General features: G+C 37.4%; 1 protein-coding gene across 1 annotated transcript in view; it reads left to right on the top strand.

Moving 5' to 3' along the window:
• COMMD8 (COMM domain containing 8) overlaps positions 1-5,060 on the top strand; it is a 10,342-nt gene extending 5,282 nt beyond the window's left edge. Inside the window, exons 4-5 of the mRNA XM_069105176.1 lie at positions 2,821-2,976; positions 4,644-5,060. Of these exons, the coding sequence (XP_068961277.1) occupies positions 2,821-2,976; positions 4,644-4,664 (177 nt within the window). The 3' untranslated portion in view covers positions 4,665-5,060. The remainder of the gene's footprint in view (positions 1-2,820; positions 2,977-4,643) is intronic.
• Positions 5,061-20,736: the final 15,676 nt, after the last annotated feature.

Genomic DNA, 20,736 nt, shown 5'->3' with positions numbered 1-20,736 from the left:
CTCTCTCTCTCTCTCTCTCTCTCTCTCTCTCTCTCTCTCTCTCTCTCGGGACAAGTTCTTTAGGTCTTTTAGCTATCTAGATGTCTTCATTATACCTTCTTTTTCCACTGGGTTTTTCCTGTGTAAGTGGTTAGGTCAAATTCTGGAGATGTTGCTGATCTCTTGTATTTGCTACATCGTTCAGTCATTTGTATGATAGTAAAAATCTGGATTGCTTTACAGTATTACTTGGGAAAACTTGACTGTCCCCCACTAATACCCTTGATGCATGCATTCCCGATTCTCATACAAATTTTATGTAAATGGAAAAGTAGTAAGTAGTAGTTTTCTCAGTAACTGTGTGTGTGTGTGTGTGTGTGTGTGTGTGTGTGTGTGTGTGTGTGTGAGTGAATTAATAAGGTCTGAGGTTTTTCCTACACCTTTGGTATCTTTCCTTTCTTCAGATAACTTGGAAATTGATTTTATAATGCCTTCATAATTGGATTACCTCTGTCACGGATTTCACTTTTAGTCTGATCCGGCAGGTTTTTCTTTCTTTGTTTTCTTTGGTGCCATTTCTAATTCACCTAAGCACATATAGGATTGTGACATTAGAATCTAAGAATGGTGTCTCTATTGACTTAAGTCCTGAAAATAATTTATATTAGTAATCTTTGAAGGTCATTTCTGTTTTCTTCATTGTTCTCCATCCATTTTCATCCTTAAATGCACTTGAAAGGACCGCTTAATTGGATTTCTCTGAAAGCTTTATTAAAGCTCATTTTATAAGAGTATAGTCTAAACTAGTGGTGCCTTTGGCTATCATATCTTTGCACTTGACAAATAAGTCAACTTTACAGACCAAGGCTCTTTTAAAATTCTTTTGTTTTCCTTGTTTTGGCCTGGGATTTACACTGACTAAATATCTGTATGAAATTATTATAATCTGGGTCTTTTCTTCTGTCCATTACCCAATTTTCAATATCAATCATTTGTTTTCATCTTTCATTACCCACCCTATTTCTTTCCCTCTTTTTGAATTTTGCTGAAACGAGTCAGTGGAAGTAGCTGATGCATCAGTGGTGAGTCATGTTCTGTTTGTTAAAATATCAGTTTCACATTAATGTGTAGCAGCAAGCACCCCAAGCATCCTCAGGGTCACTGCCAACACAGGTTCTTGGATCTGCTTTGATAAAGGAAAGCAACTCAAAATGGGTTAACAAGCTTACTTTAATCAGTCAAATATGTATCGTTTACCTAGTTCAGGGGAAAGAGGTCAGCACCCTGAAATTCAAAATATACAGACAGAATTATCAAGACAGAGAAACAGATCAAATAGACAGTTTTCCAAACTGTCCAACCATTACATCCATACCAAACAACATCTGGGTTTCAAAGCCGGGGGGCTCTGGACAACGGCTAGCCCAGAGTTTCATCAAATCACAGAACACTTCTCGAAGTGAGCCCCAAAACAAAGCCTCACATCAAGGCTTATATAGCCTTCTCCTGGCTCAGAGAATGTAACAACCTTTTGGACCCACTGGTCAATCAAAAAGTATCTACTGAAAAACAAGCCTCCTACCCCAGGCTCCAGGTGTACTTTAGCCTCTGGCAGGGAAGATCTTTAAATTTACATTCCCATTACATAATGATATTATTTTCATGACCAATACATGCTAGTTCCTTTCTTAAAGAAAATATTAATGCTTTATATATTTGGGAGGCTTCTGTATAGCTTCCAGATTTTAGCCTCTCATTCCTTTTTCCTTATTCTTTTTTTCCAGTTTATATTCATCCCTACATATTCCTGTGTTTGTAGTGAAGTTGCCAAATATCCAAATATGTATTGATTAAATTTGAAGAGTCTTATCAAATTCTTTGTAGAGTCTCTATACCTCTTCATCTTCTGTAATAGCTATTAGTTAATGGGCTGCAGTTTTCTTCATAGTGGTTATTTTGCAAACACCAATGAGTACTGCTTTTCAAGATGACCAAATGTCCCATAAGATGTTTCATACTGCCTGGAAGTACATGATATAACAAATTCTGCCAGTTTCTTCCAAGAGAACCCGTGAGTCATTTTTCCATTTAGCCATGACTTATTTTTTTCTTCTGGTTTCACTAATAACATTAATGTCAAAATTGCTGTGATTCAGTTACTAAAATAGCATGCCTATTTGTTGATGATTAGAGAAGATGTCACATTTAGAGTGCCATTAGCTAAGTCAAAGTTTATATGTGGCCTAAAACCTGCAATTCTTACCATTATCTAGCATTTTCTCTACAAAAACAGAAATTGTTTTGTAGTACTGAGGGCCATTTTGTATTTGTTTTTGTTTAATGAGTTGCCCCAACCAAAGACATCAGAGATTTCAAGAGGAGAGCTTCCTAGGGATGAGCGTCTTCGTACTTACTTAGGCTGATCCTCAGAAGTCACATTAGGCTTGTTGCCACACTTGAAGCCTTTCTAGCATGTTGGAAGCTGCCCAAACTTGTGCTTGGCGGGGCAGCCTGGCCTTTGAGAACCCATGGTCACCTTCCACACCAGGATGAAGCATCAAACTAAGACTTTGTTTTGTGCCTGTGCTCATAGTAGGTGCTTAATAATTAATTGTTGAAGGCAGAAAAGAAAATAGACATCTACCTTTTAATTAGTTAAGCTTCATTATTGTGATTTTTACATGGATTGATTAATTTATTCCTTGTAGTTTCTTCCACACTTCATAGCAGGTAAAGTCACCCTCTAAAAATTTTCTGTTCTGTTAGGCTCAAAATGGATAATTAATACAGTCTTGTTTGATTTTTTTCCCCCCTAACTACTATGTTCTTTATTTTAAATAGCTTGCTCTCTCTAGTGATAAGATTGCTACATTGCAAGTGCCATTTCTGAACCTTGATCTTGATGTAAAGGAAAATGGTGACATTAAGCAGTATTCTGTTGAAATGAATAAAGAAGAACTGCAGAATTTAATAAATTCATTGGAAGCAGCTAATAAGGTATTATCATGTTATTGATCAGTTTTGTGTTTAACTTTGTATGTGTGTTTTAATTTTCAGGGTTTTATTATCCTTAGCACAGTATGAGTAAAATATAGTTTTATTTTTTATTATTTCCTGTTTTTTAAAAAATTATTTTACACCAAGAGTTGGAAAAGGATTTTATTGACAAGTAACCTGCTGCTTTGGAGTTAAGAAATGAATTAAGCTCAGTTTACCAGATCTGCCGTTTGATTTTGGTGCCTATTCAAAATAAAACTATGCATTTTTAACTTTAGGATTTATTATTATTTAATAATATTCTTATAGGATAGTACTATGGCATTAAAGAAAAGTGTCTAGCATCTATCTTTTAATTGGAAAAAGAGCTAAAATGACTCTGGAAGTAATCCATGTGGAAAATGCTTACCTTTTATTTCTTAAAGTAGAATTAGGTTAAAATAGCATATTTAAGATAGTACTTTCTGAGCACTTTATATTCACAGTTATGCAAACATTAAGTAACAAGAGTGACCTAAAATAATAGGTTTGTTTTTGTAGTCTGTCATGTTATATATAATTATAATAGTTTTTTTTATCTATTTGTTATATTTAGATGTGGACTTTTTATAGTCAATACATAACAATAATTAAATGGCAGAAATTAAGACTGATAGAAAAATTTATAAATGATTTTATATTTCTATTGGCTGTCATTGCTCAGCCCAGTTAGGTAATAGCTGCAGTTGTGGACACCACACCATCTTATCTACAAACTGCGCCTCTTTGTCCCATTCCTGTTATCCTATCCTTCTCAATTCCTGATAGGCTCCAGCTTTCTTTCTGTGTCCTGTAATGGTCATTGTGTCCCAGTGGTAGGTCCATGTGTCCCCTAGCAAACCTAGTAGCTGGAATTGGTGTTCATATGTTTCTGTGCCAGTGCTTTGCTCTAGTGGAGACTTCACTTCCTGACTTCCCTCAGTGCCCAGCGAGAATCCTACTTCCTGATCCCCTTAACATCAGTGCCTTCCTTCTATTAGTTATCTCCATTTGGTCTATATCTTGTTTGCCTCTGGTTGTTTGCACATCTCCTCTATTAGACTGTAAGCTCCTTGAGAACAGTGACTGTTCTTTTTCCTCTCTTTGTATCCCCAACACGTAGCCCAGTGCATGGCAGAAAGTAGGCACTGAATCAATGCTTGTTGCTTTGATTTGACTTGACTTTGTAGCTAATAGTGTACAAAAGCAGAGACTAGAGTTTGTGATGTGGAATAAAGGTGATAGAGTGGAATGAAAGAGATATTGGACTTGGAGCCAAGACCTGGTGATCTGGCAGTCATTTCATTTTGGGGGTGGGGCTTAGATTCCTCATCTGTTAGGGAGCAGGGGTTAGGCTAGATCAGCCTTCAGGACCCTCCCAGTGCTAACATTCTGTGTTTTAAATTTCGAACCACAGGGTTTCTAGGCAGACCACAGAATGTATTCAACAGTAGTGATTTGACAAGTGAAACTGTCTAGCTGTGCTCATCAACCCAGTCCTTTAAGTGAATGACACATGTCAGTTATCAGTTATGATAGTAGGGTGACATAGTTTTTTCTTCCCATCTTTTAAAAATATTTCATTTTAGCATTATACCAACATCCCATTATGAGACAATCTGACCTTTTCCTTCAATTTGTCTTTTAAGGTCATCTTGCAATTGAAGTGACTGGAAATGATGGATATTGGAGTCATTGGCCTCTTACTAACTATATCTGAGATGGCAGCAAGAATAGAGTGTCCTCAGAGAACCAGGCTGATATGAGCAAGCCACCGTCATCTGAGATAAAGATGAAAAGATCCTACTTGGTTAGGAAAAGCTACTGTGGTTGGTGTGAAAATCATAAAAAAAGTAAATATGAAAATTATAATAGCATTTTATATTTTTTTAACACTTGTTTTATGTAGCCTTTTATAGAGAAATCTTTAGAAACATATCTGTTTAGAAAAATACCCTGCTGCATTTACTAAATATATCAAATTTATGTAAACATTCTGAGCACAAATATGTCACATTTAAAAAAAAAGTTTATAAATACTAGTGCCATAAATGATGAATTGCTCATTTTAAATGTATTTTTTTTTGGAGGGGCAATTGGGGTTAAGTGACTTGCTCAAGGTCACACGGCTAGTTTTTGTGTTAAGTGTTTGAGGTCAGATTTGAACTCAGGTCTTCCTGACTCCAGGGCCGGTGCTCTATTCACCATTCCACCTAGCTGCCCCTTAAATGTATTTTAAATCTAATTTTAAAACAATGTATTACTCCTCATGTATATGTTTATATCTATGTATGTTTGCACATATATATATATATATATATATATACACACACAATTTATGAATTGTTTTAAACATATTTCCAAAACAAATTTATAATAAGTTATTTAGCAATTAATGACTCAATTATTCACACACTTTAAATCTATATACATATTGGTGCACATTTTTATAGAATCCCAGAGAGAGAAAGGAACCTTAGTTGAACAAGATTCTCCTCTACAATATATTTGACAAGGGAACATCCAGCTTTTGTTTGAAGACCTCTGGTGAGAGGGCATCCTCTGAGCCCCAAGACAGGCCATTCCACTTTGGACTGCCCTAATTTTTCAGAAATCCTATTCATTGACTTGAAATCTGCCTCTATGATATCTACCATTAGCTCCTAATTTCTCATTCTGGTTAGGTAGAACAAGAACTGGAGACTTTAAAGACTATAAGTTTCCTTCTGAAATTGTAGGGCCCAGAACTGAACACAGTTCTGCAGACGTGGCCTGAGAAGTCTTGAGTCACTGTGGCACAATCACCTTTCTCTCTCTGCTTCTGCATGCCGCATAGGAGGATCACATTAGCTTTTTGGCTGTCATATTCCACTTGGTTCATACAGAACTTGCTTCATAACCCAGATCTTTCTTAGACTAGTTGCTCTCTAGCCATAGTTCACCCATTTTGTATTTGTAGAGATGAGTTTTTGAACCTAAGTATAAGACTTAATATTTAATCCTATTAAATTTCATCTAATTAGATTCAACCCTGTGGTCTAAGCCTGCCAGGGTCTAGGTACTAACTCTGTCATCATACATGCCAGCCATCTCCCCTGCTTTCTATTAAATCAGTTGCCTGAATGTGCCTGTATTTCCAGGCTTATTGTACTTGCCTCAATTTCACACCTTCTCTAGTCCAGCCAAATCAGCCTCCTTCCTATCCTCACCCATTTAATCTGTCTCCTTGCCTTTGCACAGGCAGTCCTTCATGCCAGAGGTGGATTCCCTCCTCACCTCTGCCTCTCATCTAACCTCTTTCTCCTTCTAATTTCATGTTCCATGTCTTCTCCATGAGGCTCTTTCTGATACGTCAGCTGCTGGTGCCCAGTGCTGATTTTGCCTTGTATTTATTTTGTATGTGCTTCTGTGTGCACATCTTTATTCCTTGATAGTATAAGCTCCTAAAGGGCAAGGGCTGTTTTATTTTTGCCTTTGTGTTGTCTAGTATGTTGCCTGGCAAACTCATAGGTGGTTAAAAGTAACAATAGTGATGACTATACCTAGCATTTATATTGTACCTCTATGTGCCAGGGACTGTGGTAAAAGCACTTTACAAATATTACCTCATTTGATCCTGACAACCACCCTGAATGATAGGTGTTATTATTATCTCCATTTTACAGTTGGGGAAACTGAGGCAGGCTGAGGTTAAGGGTCTTGCCTAGGATCATATAGCTAGTAAGTGTCTGAGGCTGGAATTGAATAGATATAGAGCTAGAAGGCACCTTAGTGGTCAAGTAGATTAACCCCTTCAGGTTTTAGATAAGTCACTTGATAGATACTCAGGTGAGCAGTTGAATTGCTCCAAGTCACAGGGATAAGTGGTAGGTGTCTCTGGTACCCTTCCCACTGTACCACATTGCCTTTCCCTTTCCCTACATATAGAAGAGTCCGCATATGTGTCAAATGAAACCAAATAGGAATTCTATTGTGGAAGTTTGTTAAATTAAAAAATGAAGAAAATATTTCAGGTATCTTTTTGGTATGAAATACCTGGGATTCGGCAGCTCTGGATGTATGATCTCAGGTGCTGTCTGGCAATAAGAATAAAAAGATTCAGGCTCTGTACTGCTTGGAAGACAGAGGTGAATATGTGCTTTGTCAGTTTTCACATTTTAGCTGACAGTTTTGGATAGGGACCATCTTATAGAAAAATCCATTTTACTGCTTGTAATCTCTTACAAACAACATGCTAAACAAGAATGTAGCATTTTATATTTGCATAGCTTTAGGTTTACAAAGTGCTTTCCTACTAGCATGATACCATGTTCCTTTCTACAGTGTTACATTAAATTTGTATAGGGCTTTATCATTTTAAAAAATAAACATCTCATTTGGTCTTTATGATGGTTTGGTGATATAGGCATGCAGTTATTATTATCCCAGTTTTACAGATAAGGAATGGTCCTATGATTAGAACTCTGGTTTGCTCATCCCAGTGTTCCCAGGTTATTGTGCTCCAAATATTATTTTATAAATTATGTGGAACTCCGTGCATTTTCCTGTTGAGGCAGTGTTAGATTCCCAGGCCAGCCTCCCCAAAGCTATTTTCATCCAGAATGTAATTTAACTATAATATTAATGGTACTAGCTTGAGTTTTGTTCCTGAGAGAAGTGGGTCATTTGGTGTAGGAGTGAAGGTGGGAAAACAACTTCCTTTTCTTTTCCTATTCTAAGACTGCCTTCACCAAAATTTCTGAAAGCAAAGTTTATCTTCCTTTTTCAAATTCCTTTTAACTAGCCCCCACCTCCTTGTGCTCCTCTCCTTTGGTGTCCAGGTCATCTGAGCTTCCCTGAGGCCCATAGTCCAGAACAATGACTCTGAGAGGCAGGGCAAGTGAGATGCATTCTCTCCCCGTGGAACAATAAAATTTTAGAACCAGAAGCGATCTTAGAAGTCATTTAATAGACAATAATCTTAGAAGACATCAAATCCCTCATTTTATAAAGAAAATGATATCCATAAAGATAAATAAAGATATTACTAAAACCTAGCAGAGGGTAATGGGAAGAATGCATGATGTGAAGTCAGTGGATACTTAGGTTCAAACCTTACTCTAACACTTGCTATTTCAACAACCAGCAACCAGATTTCAATTTCTTCACTTGTGTGAAGGAAAACAACTTTGAAAGCCATGATCAAAGCCGTGGATGATATGTCAAAAGACTGCTGATGAACCCTACCTCCCATCTCTTGACAGAGGGCTAATGGACTCAAGATGGAAAAACAGATATACATCTTCAGATCTGGCCAGTGTGTTGATTTATTTTGCTAGACAGGATGTATTTTTTACAAGGGAAGGTGGGCATGTTAATGGGTAGTGATATACTTGGAAAAAAAGAAAAAACACCCAGGATCATAGGTCTAGTGCTCAAAGGGACCTCAGAGGCTATCTAGTTTCCATTCTTCCTCCCCCATCTCATCTTAGAGATAAGGAAACAGTTCCTTGCCCAAGGTGACCCAGGAACCCAAGTCTCTGACTCCAGAACCGGTGACCCTTCCACTTCACCTTTTATTCCTTTAATAGCAAATAAGACAAAGGGCATAAGAGGACACTACTTTTGCTAACTAACCTGTTTAATATAGAATAATTTTTAAGAACAAAACAAACCCATCATAACAGACTTACATTTAATATAGAGACAACTGAATGGTGTGGTAGGTGGAGTTCTGGCCCTGTAGTCAGAAGACCTGAGTTCAGTCCAGCTTCAGATACTAGCTGTGATCCTGGACAAGTCAGTTACAATCTCTGACTGCCTATTTCTTCAGCTATAAGATAGGAATAATACTACCTACCTTTCAGGGCTGTTGTGAGGATTAAATGGGATATTTGTAAAGTACTTAGCACTGGGCAGCAGGCACTAAATTCTTGTTTCATTCCTTCCATCTTATGTAGACCTCTTGTTCTTTTGTATATTGAAATGTGCAATAATTATTTTAAGGACACCTGATGGGGGAAAAAAACACCAAAAACCAGTAAAATGAGGAAATGAAAACCTAGTCTCATGGGGTTACTATGAGAATCAGAGAGATAATATAAACAACTTTATGACTGTTTCCTTCACTGATTAAGTTCTGCCCACTAAGATTTTGTGGATGATCTTCAAAGGTTGTTATGACTGAAATTTAGTGAGACTGGTCCTTAGCTTATGGACAGACTGTCACTACACTTACCATGGATGGATCCCTTAGGGTTCGTGCTCCCACAGCAAAGTCGTTGAGAACTTCACACTTTGAATGAAACACTAGAGCAGGACTGAATCATAATCCACTTAAAATTCAAGTAAACATTTTGCTTTCATTGACAACCCTCAGATTCCTGTTGAATATACAGTTAATCTTGTTTTCTTTGCTTTTAGACAGCTTTAACAACTAGCAGGGAATCTTAGCAATCATGACACCTCTCTCTAATGCTGTCCTTGTTTTCTCAGCTTTTTCCGAGGCTCTGAGGCCAGTGCCAAAGTAGTTATTTCCTTCCCTCTTCCCCCCAACATAGCAGGTACACTGTCTTCTTAAATGTGACAAATACCATGGTTCTTTTAAGGAAATTCTAAACGAGTTGGACAGTTTACCTCTGAATTCTGTTATAAACTCAAACTCAGTAACTTTAGCATATATTTTCCTTTCTGATGACTGATCATTTGTTAGCTTAAGCAAGGCAAGTGGAAAAGGAAAGGAATGGAGGGTGGTGGTCAGGAGCAGGTGAGGAAGAGGGTGAAAAGTGGCTGTTTGAGTAAGGAGGAAAACGAGATAATAAAAAGGAAAAAGGAAGAGTACATGGACCTATAACCCTGGACATTTGGAAGTGACCACCAAAAGGAAACACAAAAGTCTGACAATTCCACTGTCCAAGATCCCCTTAGCATTTATGTACCTCCCTGCTTTGTCCACATTTTTTATCCACAGTAATTTCAACATGAATGACCTCTTCTTCAGGGCAGGAACCATTTCTGATACTCATCTTGAGTACTTCCTCTGTTCTATACGTGATGTCATGCCCTCTGGGGTAAATGTTCCATGCTGAATAAATTAATGAAATACTTATTTTATGTTGGAAGACTCGTCAGGTCCAATATAAAGGTGTGGGGGGTTTTTCCTCTTCAGTGAGAATACCTGATTTAATCTTATTAAAAAATTTTTTGGTTTGGACCTGTGGTATGTGGAACTCCCAGTGAGGAAAACCCTTTTACCAATGCAGATCAATCATTACTCTGCAAACTTCCTTCTTGCAGAGTGGCTTAGGTGAAACATTTTTTTCCTTCCTCTTCTCACTTTAAAACTCAGTAATTGCTCCTTTTAGCAGTCCTAGCATACCCCCCCCCCCTTTTTTTCTGGAACATCCTTTTTAAAACTCAGTTTCTCTACCCAGAACATTCTTTTGCAGTTAACAAATGTTTTCCAAGACACCAGAATCCATCTGCCAAGTGAAGCATAGATGTATCTGTAGAGTCGATCTCCAGCCACCTTGATGAACTGTTTTTTGAACCACAAATGAGCCCACACCTTTTGTATGTTCATCATTTTATTATCAACACAATTTTGAAGGTAGAGAGCAGAGCGTGGGCAAGGAGCAAAGAGGGGAGAAGGCGGTGTGGTTAGAATCAGGAGACTGAATGATAAACAGGTCAACCTCTGATACTCATATTTACAGTGGAATGTGAACAAGTTGGATAAATGGACACATCAGTTTTTGCACATCATTTTGAGTACAAGACAATTCCATTGACTTTATTCTTTTTTTCTTTTATAGTATATAAACATATGTGTGTTCTAAAGGAGAATCCATATGCTTAGAAGGTTTGTGGCTTAAGAAGATTTAGAAAAGCCAAGGTGAAAGTAGAGCAGAACTAAGTTCCTGGAAAATATGCTGGTATCTTTAGTTTTCCAATTGTTGGAGAAGAATGCAAAGAATTATTTCCAAATAAAGGGGTTTGCTTTGTCTTGCATTTTACAACAAAAGTTCACAAATGATAGATTCAGATTTCTACAACTGCTTAAAGACAACACACTATAAAAAGTTTCCTGAAAGCTTGCATGTTTTCAACTGCAGTACAAAGTAAGCTTTTCAAATGTAAGCAATTTTTAAAAAATAAAAAAAACAATGTTTTATTTGTGTTCTTAGGATAAACAAGCTAACATAAAGTTTACATATTTACAGCAAATTCTACATTTCTGAAGCTGCACAAAGGGTTTGGGAAATACTGCTGATGGTTGGGACACTAGTCTTCGGGAGTTTTTCATTCAATCATTTGACTGCAGCATATAACACCTTGTGATAGGAAAGCAAAGAAATCAACACCTTACGCTAGGATGAAGCCACAAGACAGGGGAAGGAAGTATTGACTGAACTACAGTTCTGTGACTGCTAAAATAGCTCCATGTCCTCAAGTCAATCGCACGAGCGTCTCTTGTGTCCATACCTGATTCTAGGTCAGGTTGAGTATAATTGGAAAAAGACACGAAGTTGTATGAATGACAAAGAATAGAAAAAAGTCATAAGGACCAAAGGGGGCCAAGAATCAGAGGCCATTTAACAGTTTCTGGTTCTTTGATTCACTGCACTTGAGGGAAACCTATGTCTTAGAATAATTGTATAAATCACAGTCTATAGGTTTTCATGGATATTGTTCACAGAGAGCCTTGGAGACGATAAAGGAATTAAGAGATAGACAGACCTTTAAGCACATGAGAAGGAATGACTGTAACTGTTAGACTCTTTTAACGAAATCCCTAACAAAAGGGTACAATAAAGCACCCACTGTATGAAAGTTTGATTCCATGTGTAAAAAGCATCTACAGAGATTCACAAATTTCATTGGACAGGACAGCAGTTGGAATCAGAAAATGCAGCATATACCAATACAAAATAGAAAAATTGAATTATAAAATTAAGTAGTCGACCTGCCCATCCTTGGCATTTGTTCAACCAGTTCCATTTCATAAAAATTTCCCCATGTTTTCAGAAATATTCATTTTGTATTAGTTTAACCATATTTTTGCAGTATGACGGGTGTATAAAAAGTATTACTGCAACAATCTTGCTTTTGTAACAAAGCAAATGTGTATGTCAAAAGAGCATTTGTAAAATATTGCAATTTATGTGTCTGTAATTAAACAAATAGCTTCTTCCTGCTGAAAAAATAAACAGATAAAAGGAGTATTTTATTTACAAGAGCCATGTAATACCAATCATGTTATCAATCTTCTAATAGAGTGTGTGGTATATTAAAATTCATGAATAAGAATTAGCTCTTCAGGAATGGCCTTTCTTGGCTGCTAAGAGGGTACTTTGAATTGTTCAGCAAATTGATTAGTTGAAAATTTTAAAACACCACAGGGAATCTAAATATCTAACACATCCTAGACATATTTGGCGAGTTTAGCAGAAATGGAATGTTTCTGAGAAAAGAGTCATAAGGAGGGATATTTGGGGGCTTTGCTCCAGGGCGCTAGAACTCACAGGTGTGAGGGTGCTCACAGTGCTTGTACTCTTTTGGAAGGTAGGTACAACTTGACTTGGTGCTCTCTTTCTCTTCCTCCTTCAAAGGGCGTGATCTAGGGTCACTTCCCACTACCACCATGCATCCTTACTTCAACTGAATTCATCTTTCCTTTGTGCATAAGAATTGCAAGTTATGACTATGTCTGAGAGGCATCAGTGGGTGTGTCTGCCTTCTAGAAGGGTGGTACCTGCTTTAGAAAAACGCAGTTCTTTTAGAACAGGACATGTTAGTGAAATATAATAATCTTCACAGGGAGGCTGGTACAAGAAATTTTGTTTACTTGTAGGTGTTAGATGAATCTCCAGAGGTACTTCACCTACTGTTAGATGAGACTCCAGAGGCATATTTCATTGCAAGAAGGGGACACTATGATATCTGGTTTATTACTTAAGAAAATAGATTCATCTTGCCTTCAGAAAATTGATAGGTTCCTTTATAAAGGCCCATCACCTCAGGTTATATCTAATCAGGCACAGTCAAGGGGAGAACTGATATATGGTGAGTTCAATATGGATAGCTATAATAGAAATTTTCAGTTCATCTTTACCCCAACGTTTCCTATTCCTCATCAACAACAGGGTTTTTCTTTAAATGGGGAAAAAAAACCCAATTGCCTAAACTTGCCATTTCACTTTGCCACTGAGCCCTAAAACACAATACTTGGCTTCACATTGGTTATTAGCCTTCCATTATGGCACCTCCATATACTACCTGGTCATCCAAAAGTGAAGGAGAAGAATGTGTTTCATTCATTACAAAAAGAGTTCAGAAAACCTTGACTTTTGAAAAATGTGATATTTGGACACACGAAATGGCACACTTATTTTTGTAATAATTGTCACATGGTGATTAGCAGTTAGGTTGTTTGTAAATAATATGAATTCTTTAGAAAAGAACAAATTATGCAACATATAATTATAGTAAATGTGTTTGTGTGTGTATATGTGACAGAAAATACTGGGGTAATCTTACTGAATTGAATGAATATTTAAGTTTCCAAATCTGAACAATCACACATATGTAATTCTATTCTCCAGTGAGTTTAGAGAAAATAAGCAAAGGGACTTATTGGGAGGGCTTTAGAGATATTGCTGCAGTATATTCATAGATGATTCCAGCTGCATCCAGATGCAAGAAGCAAGTTAAAATGAGTTGATTTGATTAGGATATTGAAAAAGAGGGTATACATTGTACATTTTATCTAGAAGGATTGTAGGTGGTGAATAACAGAATTGGGAATCTGATCATCTAACAGAAATAGGGTATCTATCATCCTAAGGTAAATCATTAAAGGGTACAATTATTATTTTAAAATCTGAATAAATAATTTATGTGACCAGAAAACAGGAAGGTTAATAATGAAGGAGCATGTGAAAAAGAATTTTTACCATAGGGCTTTTAAATGAATTCTTAGGAGTGTATCAAGGACCAAATGACTTCTTGATTAGTTTTCAGGTCTCATAATTATTCTCTGATTACCATCACAGTTAGCAGAGGATGTCTCCTGATGTGATTCCCCTTAGGATTCATATTGGGGTCACTTTTGTGCTTAATTCCATAAATTACTCATAGTTCAATCACAACTTTATGAGCAGGTAATCTATGAAGTGAGGCTTTGGTTGACCAAGAGAATAAAAGTAAACAAGGGGGAAAAATAGAACAAAATTCATCTAAGAGGGCATGTGGTATCTGAGATTATCAGCCAGTGGTAGCCTCAACAGGGCAGTCTGGCCCATTTCTTTGCATTTATGCCACTCATGGCAATTATTTAGAAAGCAACCTCTGATATTCCAGCAAACAAAGGGCAGTACCCAACAGCCACCCTACCCTTCTTCCTGTCCTTCAGAAGACTTATTGTAAGTATATTCTGGGACAGCCAATACTAATTTATGCAAACAGGAACTAGGCACTCACTCAACATTTATAGACTCTGTAGGGCACAGATAATTAGAAGACAGGGCCTTTACCTGAAGTTCCTTCCAGCTCTGAATCATATGATCCCTTAAAGAGTTTAGACTGAATCATTGCCAAATTACAATCTTTTTATTCTTCCCCACTGTTTTTTTTATCACACACTCAGTGACTCTTTCCAACTTGTGGCCCCTATTCTTCCCTTAGCACCCCAAGAGGATATCACTTCATATTCTACTGAGAAAATGAAGGTTATTTCTTATGAACTTCTTCATTTTCCCTGTATCACACCTCAACACCTCTCTATTTTCACTCTCTTCTTTGCCTTAGCCTCAGAGGAAGAAATAGCCTTTCTAGATTAGAAATAATCTAAGACTAACATCTTTACTTGTCCCTCCTCCATACTTCCCTATTTCTGTTGAATACGAATCCAGTCGTCTAGATTCATACCCTTTAAAAATTTCATTTCTTGTGCCTCCCTCACGCCTCCATATCTAATCAGTTGCCAAGTTCTGTGGATTCTACCTTGACTATCGATTATATTGACTATTGACAATATCTCTCCTGTCCATCTCTTTCTTTATTTACATGGTACTATCCTAATTTAGAATTTTATCACCTCTTACCTGAACTATTTTAGTAGCCATCTAATTGATCACCTTTCCTTTAGCCTATTCCTTCTACAATCCTCCCTGCCAAAATAATTTTCCAAAAGCACTATTCTGACCATGTTATCTCCTTTGCAAACATCTTTACTAGGTCCCTGCTAGAATTAGGGATGGCATGTAAGGCTCTCCACATCTGAATCCAATTTACTTTTTCAGTTTTATTACACATAGACCATCTTTATAGACTGTTTTGAAGGATGTGTGTTCCTTGAAGAACAAGGACTATCATCCCCCTCTCTCCCTGATCCCAGATTTGGATTCCCAGGCCCTCACATAATACCTTGCACACATTGGGTTCTTAAGAAATACTTGTTGAAATGAACCATATTTATTAAGATGAGTGGTTAAAGGGTCAGGAAAAGGCATAAAGAAATTTTAGGTCAGAATAGTAAAAACATAGAACTGATAACTTAAACCTCAATATTTGTTAGCTATGATATGTGGAAAGATAATTATTGAGGCTTGGAAAAAATAGAACAATGCCAACAAATTCAGTAATTGCCCAGATGTTAGGTAGTGTGCTGTAATGGAAATCCCACTGAGTTTAGAATCTGAAGACCCTGGTCCAAATCTTGTTTTCTTTACTTTTTAATTGGTGTGACCTTGGGTAAATCACTTATCTGTAAAAGGCATAAGCAAGGGTTTGGACTAAATCTTTAACTGACCTACTAATTCTGAAGGTCTATGATTTTAGTGATGGAAGTGGCTTGATAGATCATTTGGTTCCCCCTCTCCTTATCTTCCAGGTAAGGAAACAGACCTAGAGAGATTGAAGAACTTACCCCCAAGGATCCACGGTTAATAGTGGCAAGGCCAAGACTCAACCACAGATCCTCTGAGTCCCAAAGTTCAGTGGTTTTTCCAATATACTATACTGCTTCTCTACTTATATGGATATGTAGGGTTTGGAGACTTCATCAAATTATAGATTTTTAGAGCTGGAAATCATCTCAGCCCAACCCTTTCATTTCACAGATGAGGAACTCAAGGACCACAAACCATTACGTTTTATTCTAGATCAAAAATGTATTTAGTGGAAGATCCAAAACCAGGTTCTAGTTTTCTTCATTCCCACTCCAGTGCTTTTTCTTCAAGATATTACCTCCCATTTAAATCTTGAAATTATTTAACTTTTTATAAGTGTATTATTTATGTTTTTTTGTGACTTGGTAAGAACTACTACAAGGTTGAGGAGAGAGGGACATGGAGTAGGTAGAACATAACCCAAGTCATCTGTAAAGGACAAGATTAAAATTAGTATTAGATCTGTCAATCCAGTGGGAAAAGATAAAGCATTTGGTGACAGTAAGGTATACCACTCTTGAAGGATTAGAATAGAAAGGAGTAAATTATTCTGACCAAAATTTGTCATAATTAAGCTATGGATAGATATAGTATTATTTCACAGTGCTATTTACATATATGAAATTGCAGTTTCAAGGTGAGGTTATCACAGGATCATTGAGTTAGGGATAGAAGGAACCTCAGAGGGGATATCTTTGTGTGGATATTTCAGTGATCTGGTATAAATCCCATGGGTCCCCATAGACTTAGTTTAGGGTAAACAAGGATATTCTCACTTAATTTGGAATTGGACTGAAATAGGAGGTTTCTTAACACACTCAGATATTCCAGGAGGTGGGCACTCCTCGCATATGTAGAAATACACAGAAATAATATGGAAGAGAATGGCTATGGTAGTGACTAATGTAGTCTCTCATGCCACCCCCCCCAAAGGTTTTAAAAGTAGCTACTTAGAGAATAAGGCAACTGAGGCAGAAGTCTGAGGAGATTTTTAAAAAAGCCTTTTTTTTTTTGGTGAAAACTATGTATGACTAGAAGATACTCAAACCTGATGAAGTGAAAATGCTCATCGGCTGAGTTTGCAAGATACTTTGGGAATGAGAAAAAAGAAAAAAAATCCCCTTAGAAAATAAGTCTTTTCAATCATGTTACCTGAGGCAAAATGAAACAAATTCCAGACATGGAACTGGCACAGGAAAGATGACCTCAAAAGGAAATGCTTTACAGAAGCTAAGCGGATTAAATATGCATATATAGTTTTAAAATTTCAATAATTGGCATTTAGAAAGAAAGCCATGCTTAGAAATATATCTCCCTCCTCCCTTTACTGGTTTCTTAGCATGGGAATGAGAAGTGGGGTATTATAAGATATCCCTGCTTATATACCCCTCATACAAGAGTGGGATGTGAACTCTTGGTGCCCTTGGGTACTCTCCAGCTTTTATCAGTGATGGTTTTGATCTTGTGACCATGTCTACCTGAGGCAAATATACTGTGATTTGGATGTTCAGTTTTGATTGTCTGTGTGGCAGGCAAGGCAGGCAGAGTTGTTCTGTGAGCATAGTTGTCCTGCCAAACTGGACCACAAATTCAACCACCTTCCCCCCCACCTCCCCATAGCTTATCCTACTAACTTTTCTGATGAGCTTTTATTACTCCAGGAAGAGGATGGATATATGTTAGGGGGCAGGATAGGCTAGAAACGACTGTCTTCTTTGGATATGAATAACCTTTGGATATGAAAACTCAAGGAGAAAGAAAAAGAAGACCAACTTTAGTCTTAACATCCTTATAGCTCATGATGATTATGTTATTAAATTTTTATGTTTAAATACCTAGAAAAATCTATTCTTCTAAGACGTTTTCACGTTGTATAGACTGGTTGAGAATTGACAGCTGTCAGTCAAGCTGAGTTCCCTCTACATAAGCTCATCAAGGTGGAGTAAAAATGTATTCCTCCAAATCTTTTCTTTATATGCCAAAAAAATTTGTTATGACAGAGATGTAGTTGGATGTGAAAGTTGTGTGGAACCTTAGAAGATCATCCACCCTTTATTTTACAGAAAAAGAAACTGATCCCCATTTGGGGGAAGTGACTTTCACTGGGTTACACTTTAGTACAAAGTAAACCCTAGATATGAACTCAAGCCTTCTATTTCCAAATCTATGGCTTTTCCCATGATACTACAAAACCAGATACATTCAAAGAGTTCATTTCTCTGGCCCAAGTGTCTCCTTTGGGGCTTGGATGACCCCATGCATGATGGATTATAGGACCACAGACAACTTCTTAATCCATATTTTCTTATAATTGGATATCTAGTTTGTGGATTCTTTTGGATCTGTGTGGATTCCACATCCTTTTCTTCTCTTCCATTTTCTTCTCTCTTTGAGCATGTAACCTTTTATTATCAACCCTAGTGAAACTTTTAGAAAGATAGAAAAAAAAATCCAAAAGGTTTTAGAAAACTAAAAGTTTCTCTTTTGGCTCCTAGTTAGTAAAGCAGGTGGGAAAAAATGGAAATTGGGTGGGGAGAACAATAGAAGCCCAAGGATTTGGCAAAAACAAGGCTTTGGATTATCTGTAGATTTCAATTTTTCATTCCATCCCTGACCCCCTTTAGTAAGCACTGATAATTGAGATCTTGATAAACAAATAGGCATTAAATAAACTCTCACTTCCCATGAGGCAGCACTAGCAGTGGCTGGCAGGCCTAGCAGTTTCTGCTGGTGTTGCTGATTCCCCCCATCTCCATTAGACACTCTCAGTAGCCACTGCTCCAGCCAGTGGAAGAGGGGGAGGGAGGAGGCACTGAACACATGGGCCTCGCGATGCCTTGCAGCAGGATCACAGAACTGCACCAGAAAATGGCTGAGAATGAACAAGAGCTGAAAGATTCTGGTTTGGGCCCGAATGGTGACAATGCGGGCTAGCACTGAAAGCAGCCGTCAGAACATGTGAACGTTATTTACAAGTCTCAGGTTTTTTAAGCATCCATTCAAAGCCATGGTCAACCACACACAACATAAGATGACAGAACATTTCAATGAACTATATACAGAATTTACATGAGCATTTACATCTGCCTTGCTGGCTGCTAAGGAATTATTTCACACTCCTCTTAGAATTTTATCTTGGCACGATTTTACTTTCTTGAGACATTTCTTTCTGTCATTCCCATCACCATGATTGCCAACTGAACCAAAACAAATGGTTTTTTTTAATTATACTTGGTTTAGAAAAGACAGTGGAATATCACCCTTTGGTAAGATGCTAAGGAATAGACATCATAAGATATCTTGGAGATTCTTTCTGTCTGGCATTAGAAATATATTTTTCATTTGGCAAGTTGTAATTAAGCTTCTCAAACAGATGTTATAAAATAGTCACTGACTTCAGAAAGACGGAATGTACTTGAGAATATTTCCAAGTATCATACATAATGTTCGTTTAGGAAAATCCCACTGTTGGACCCATGAACCAGTGCCATTTTGCACATGATATATTTCCTTCTCCTGTTTCCCAGTGTAAAGCACTAGAAAGGTTGGAACTGTGAGAACATTTTGCCTCTTTGCACTAGCAACGAGACCAACCAGTCTCCTGTTTCTATTTGGCAAAAGAGAATGGAGGCAAAGTTCTCCCAGGTAGTTCCAACCCTAAGCATGTTTTTTACCTGAGTATCTGCCTCCTAAAGCTGGTAAGTGTAATGCACATCATGTGTAACATTATGGCCAAAGTAACATGAATGCAAAGGAATGAATGTGTAGTAACTTCTATGATGTGAGAGATTGATTCTATCATGCACCTACACTGGGAGAATCTACTTCAATATATGGGAAGCTTGAGCAGTTTAATGTCTATCTCTAAGACTATAGCCCACATAATTTTCCTTCCTCCCTCTCCCAACTCTTGTCATTTAAGCAATTTAATAGGTTATGGCAATTTTAAAGCATATGAATAAAATGACCAATTGAAGGCTAAATATTTATTCTTTCAATAATGCTCAACCTTGATTCTCCCAGGGTTGGAGATGAGATAAAGGTAACTAAGAATGTTTAACGACATCTATATGTATGAGCAAGAGGGAAAGAAAGAATCCCATCGGTATGAGTGGTAGGACTCTGAAAAGCTAGAGGCAGAAAGGAGAGAAAGGAGAGAAGAAGGAGGCAGGGGTCACCAAGAAAATTCCTTCATGCCTTTGGCAAGTAGTGGCCACTTCTCCCAGTTAGGTATGGGAAGGAGGGAGGAGCATGGTGAGGAATTGAGATTGGGACAGGGAAAAGAAGGAGAAGCTTCTCTCCTTTGGTGTAGAGGTGGACTTGAAGTGATACCTTCCTGTTCCCAGAAGGCCATTTTTGCAGGCCCATTGATTATTTTTTTTCCCTTGAAACTAACCATGCTTCAATGAGGTCTTTTGAAAATGGAGATAGGTTCTCAATAGAATAGGAGAACAATCTTTTTGGTTTTCTCAGGACTATCCCAGAGTATTCATTCTACATTTTATACTCTGGAGCACATGTAGAATATTTACATTTATATTTTACTAGCCAGGAGTAAGCTAAGGCCTTGATGACTATAAATGACCCTAGCAAACTGCTTCAAAACTCTTAGCTGATCCCTCTGAATCTTGTAACCAGTGCATGATTTAGATAATCCTTCTTGAAACACTGAGAAATACCTACTTTTTCATGATATGTTTTGCAGTTCACAAACTTTCTCAGCATATACATCTTGCCTCCCCTATGGAAAGGAGATGACTATTTCTTAATAAAATATTCTCTCTCTCTCTCTCTCTCTCTCTCTCTCTCTCTC

Source organism: Petaurus breviceps, unplaced genomic scaffold (genome assembly GCF_028583685.1).
Source record: "Petaurus breviceps papuanus isolate PSGF00001 unplaced genomic scaffold, PetGlider_PUasm1.0 76, whole genome shotgun sequence".
In the NCBI taxonomy this organism is placed as follows: domain Eukaryota; kingdom Metazoa; phylum Chordata; class Mammalia; order Diprotodontia; family Petauridae; genus Petaurus; species Petaurus breviceps.
The sequence above is the reverse complement of the archived record's forward strand: the minus strand, read 5'-3'. Positions and strand labels throughout refer to the sequence as shown.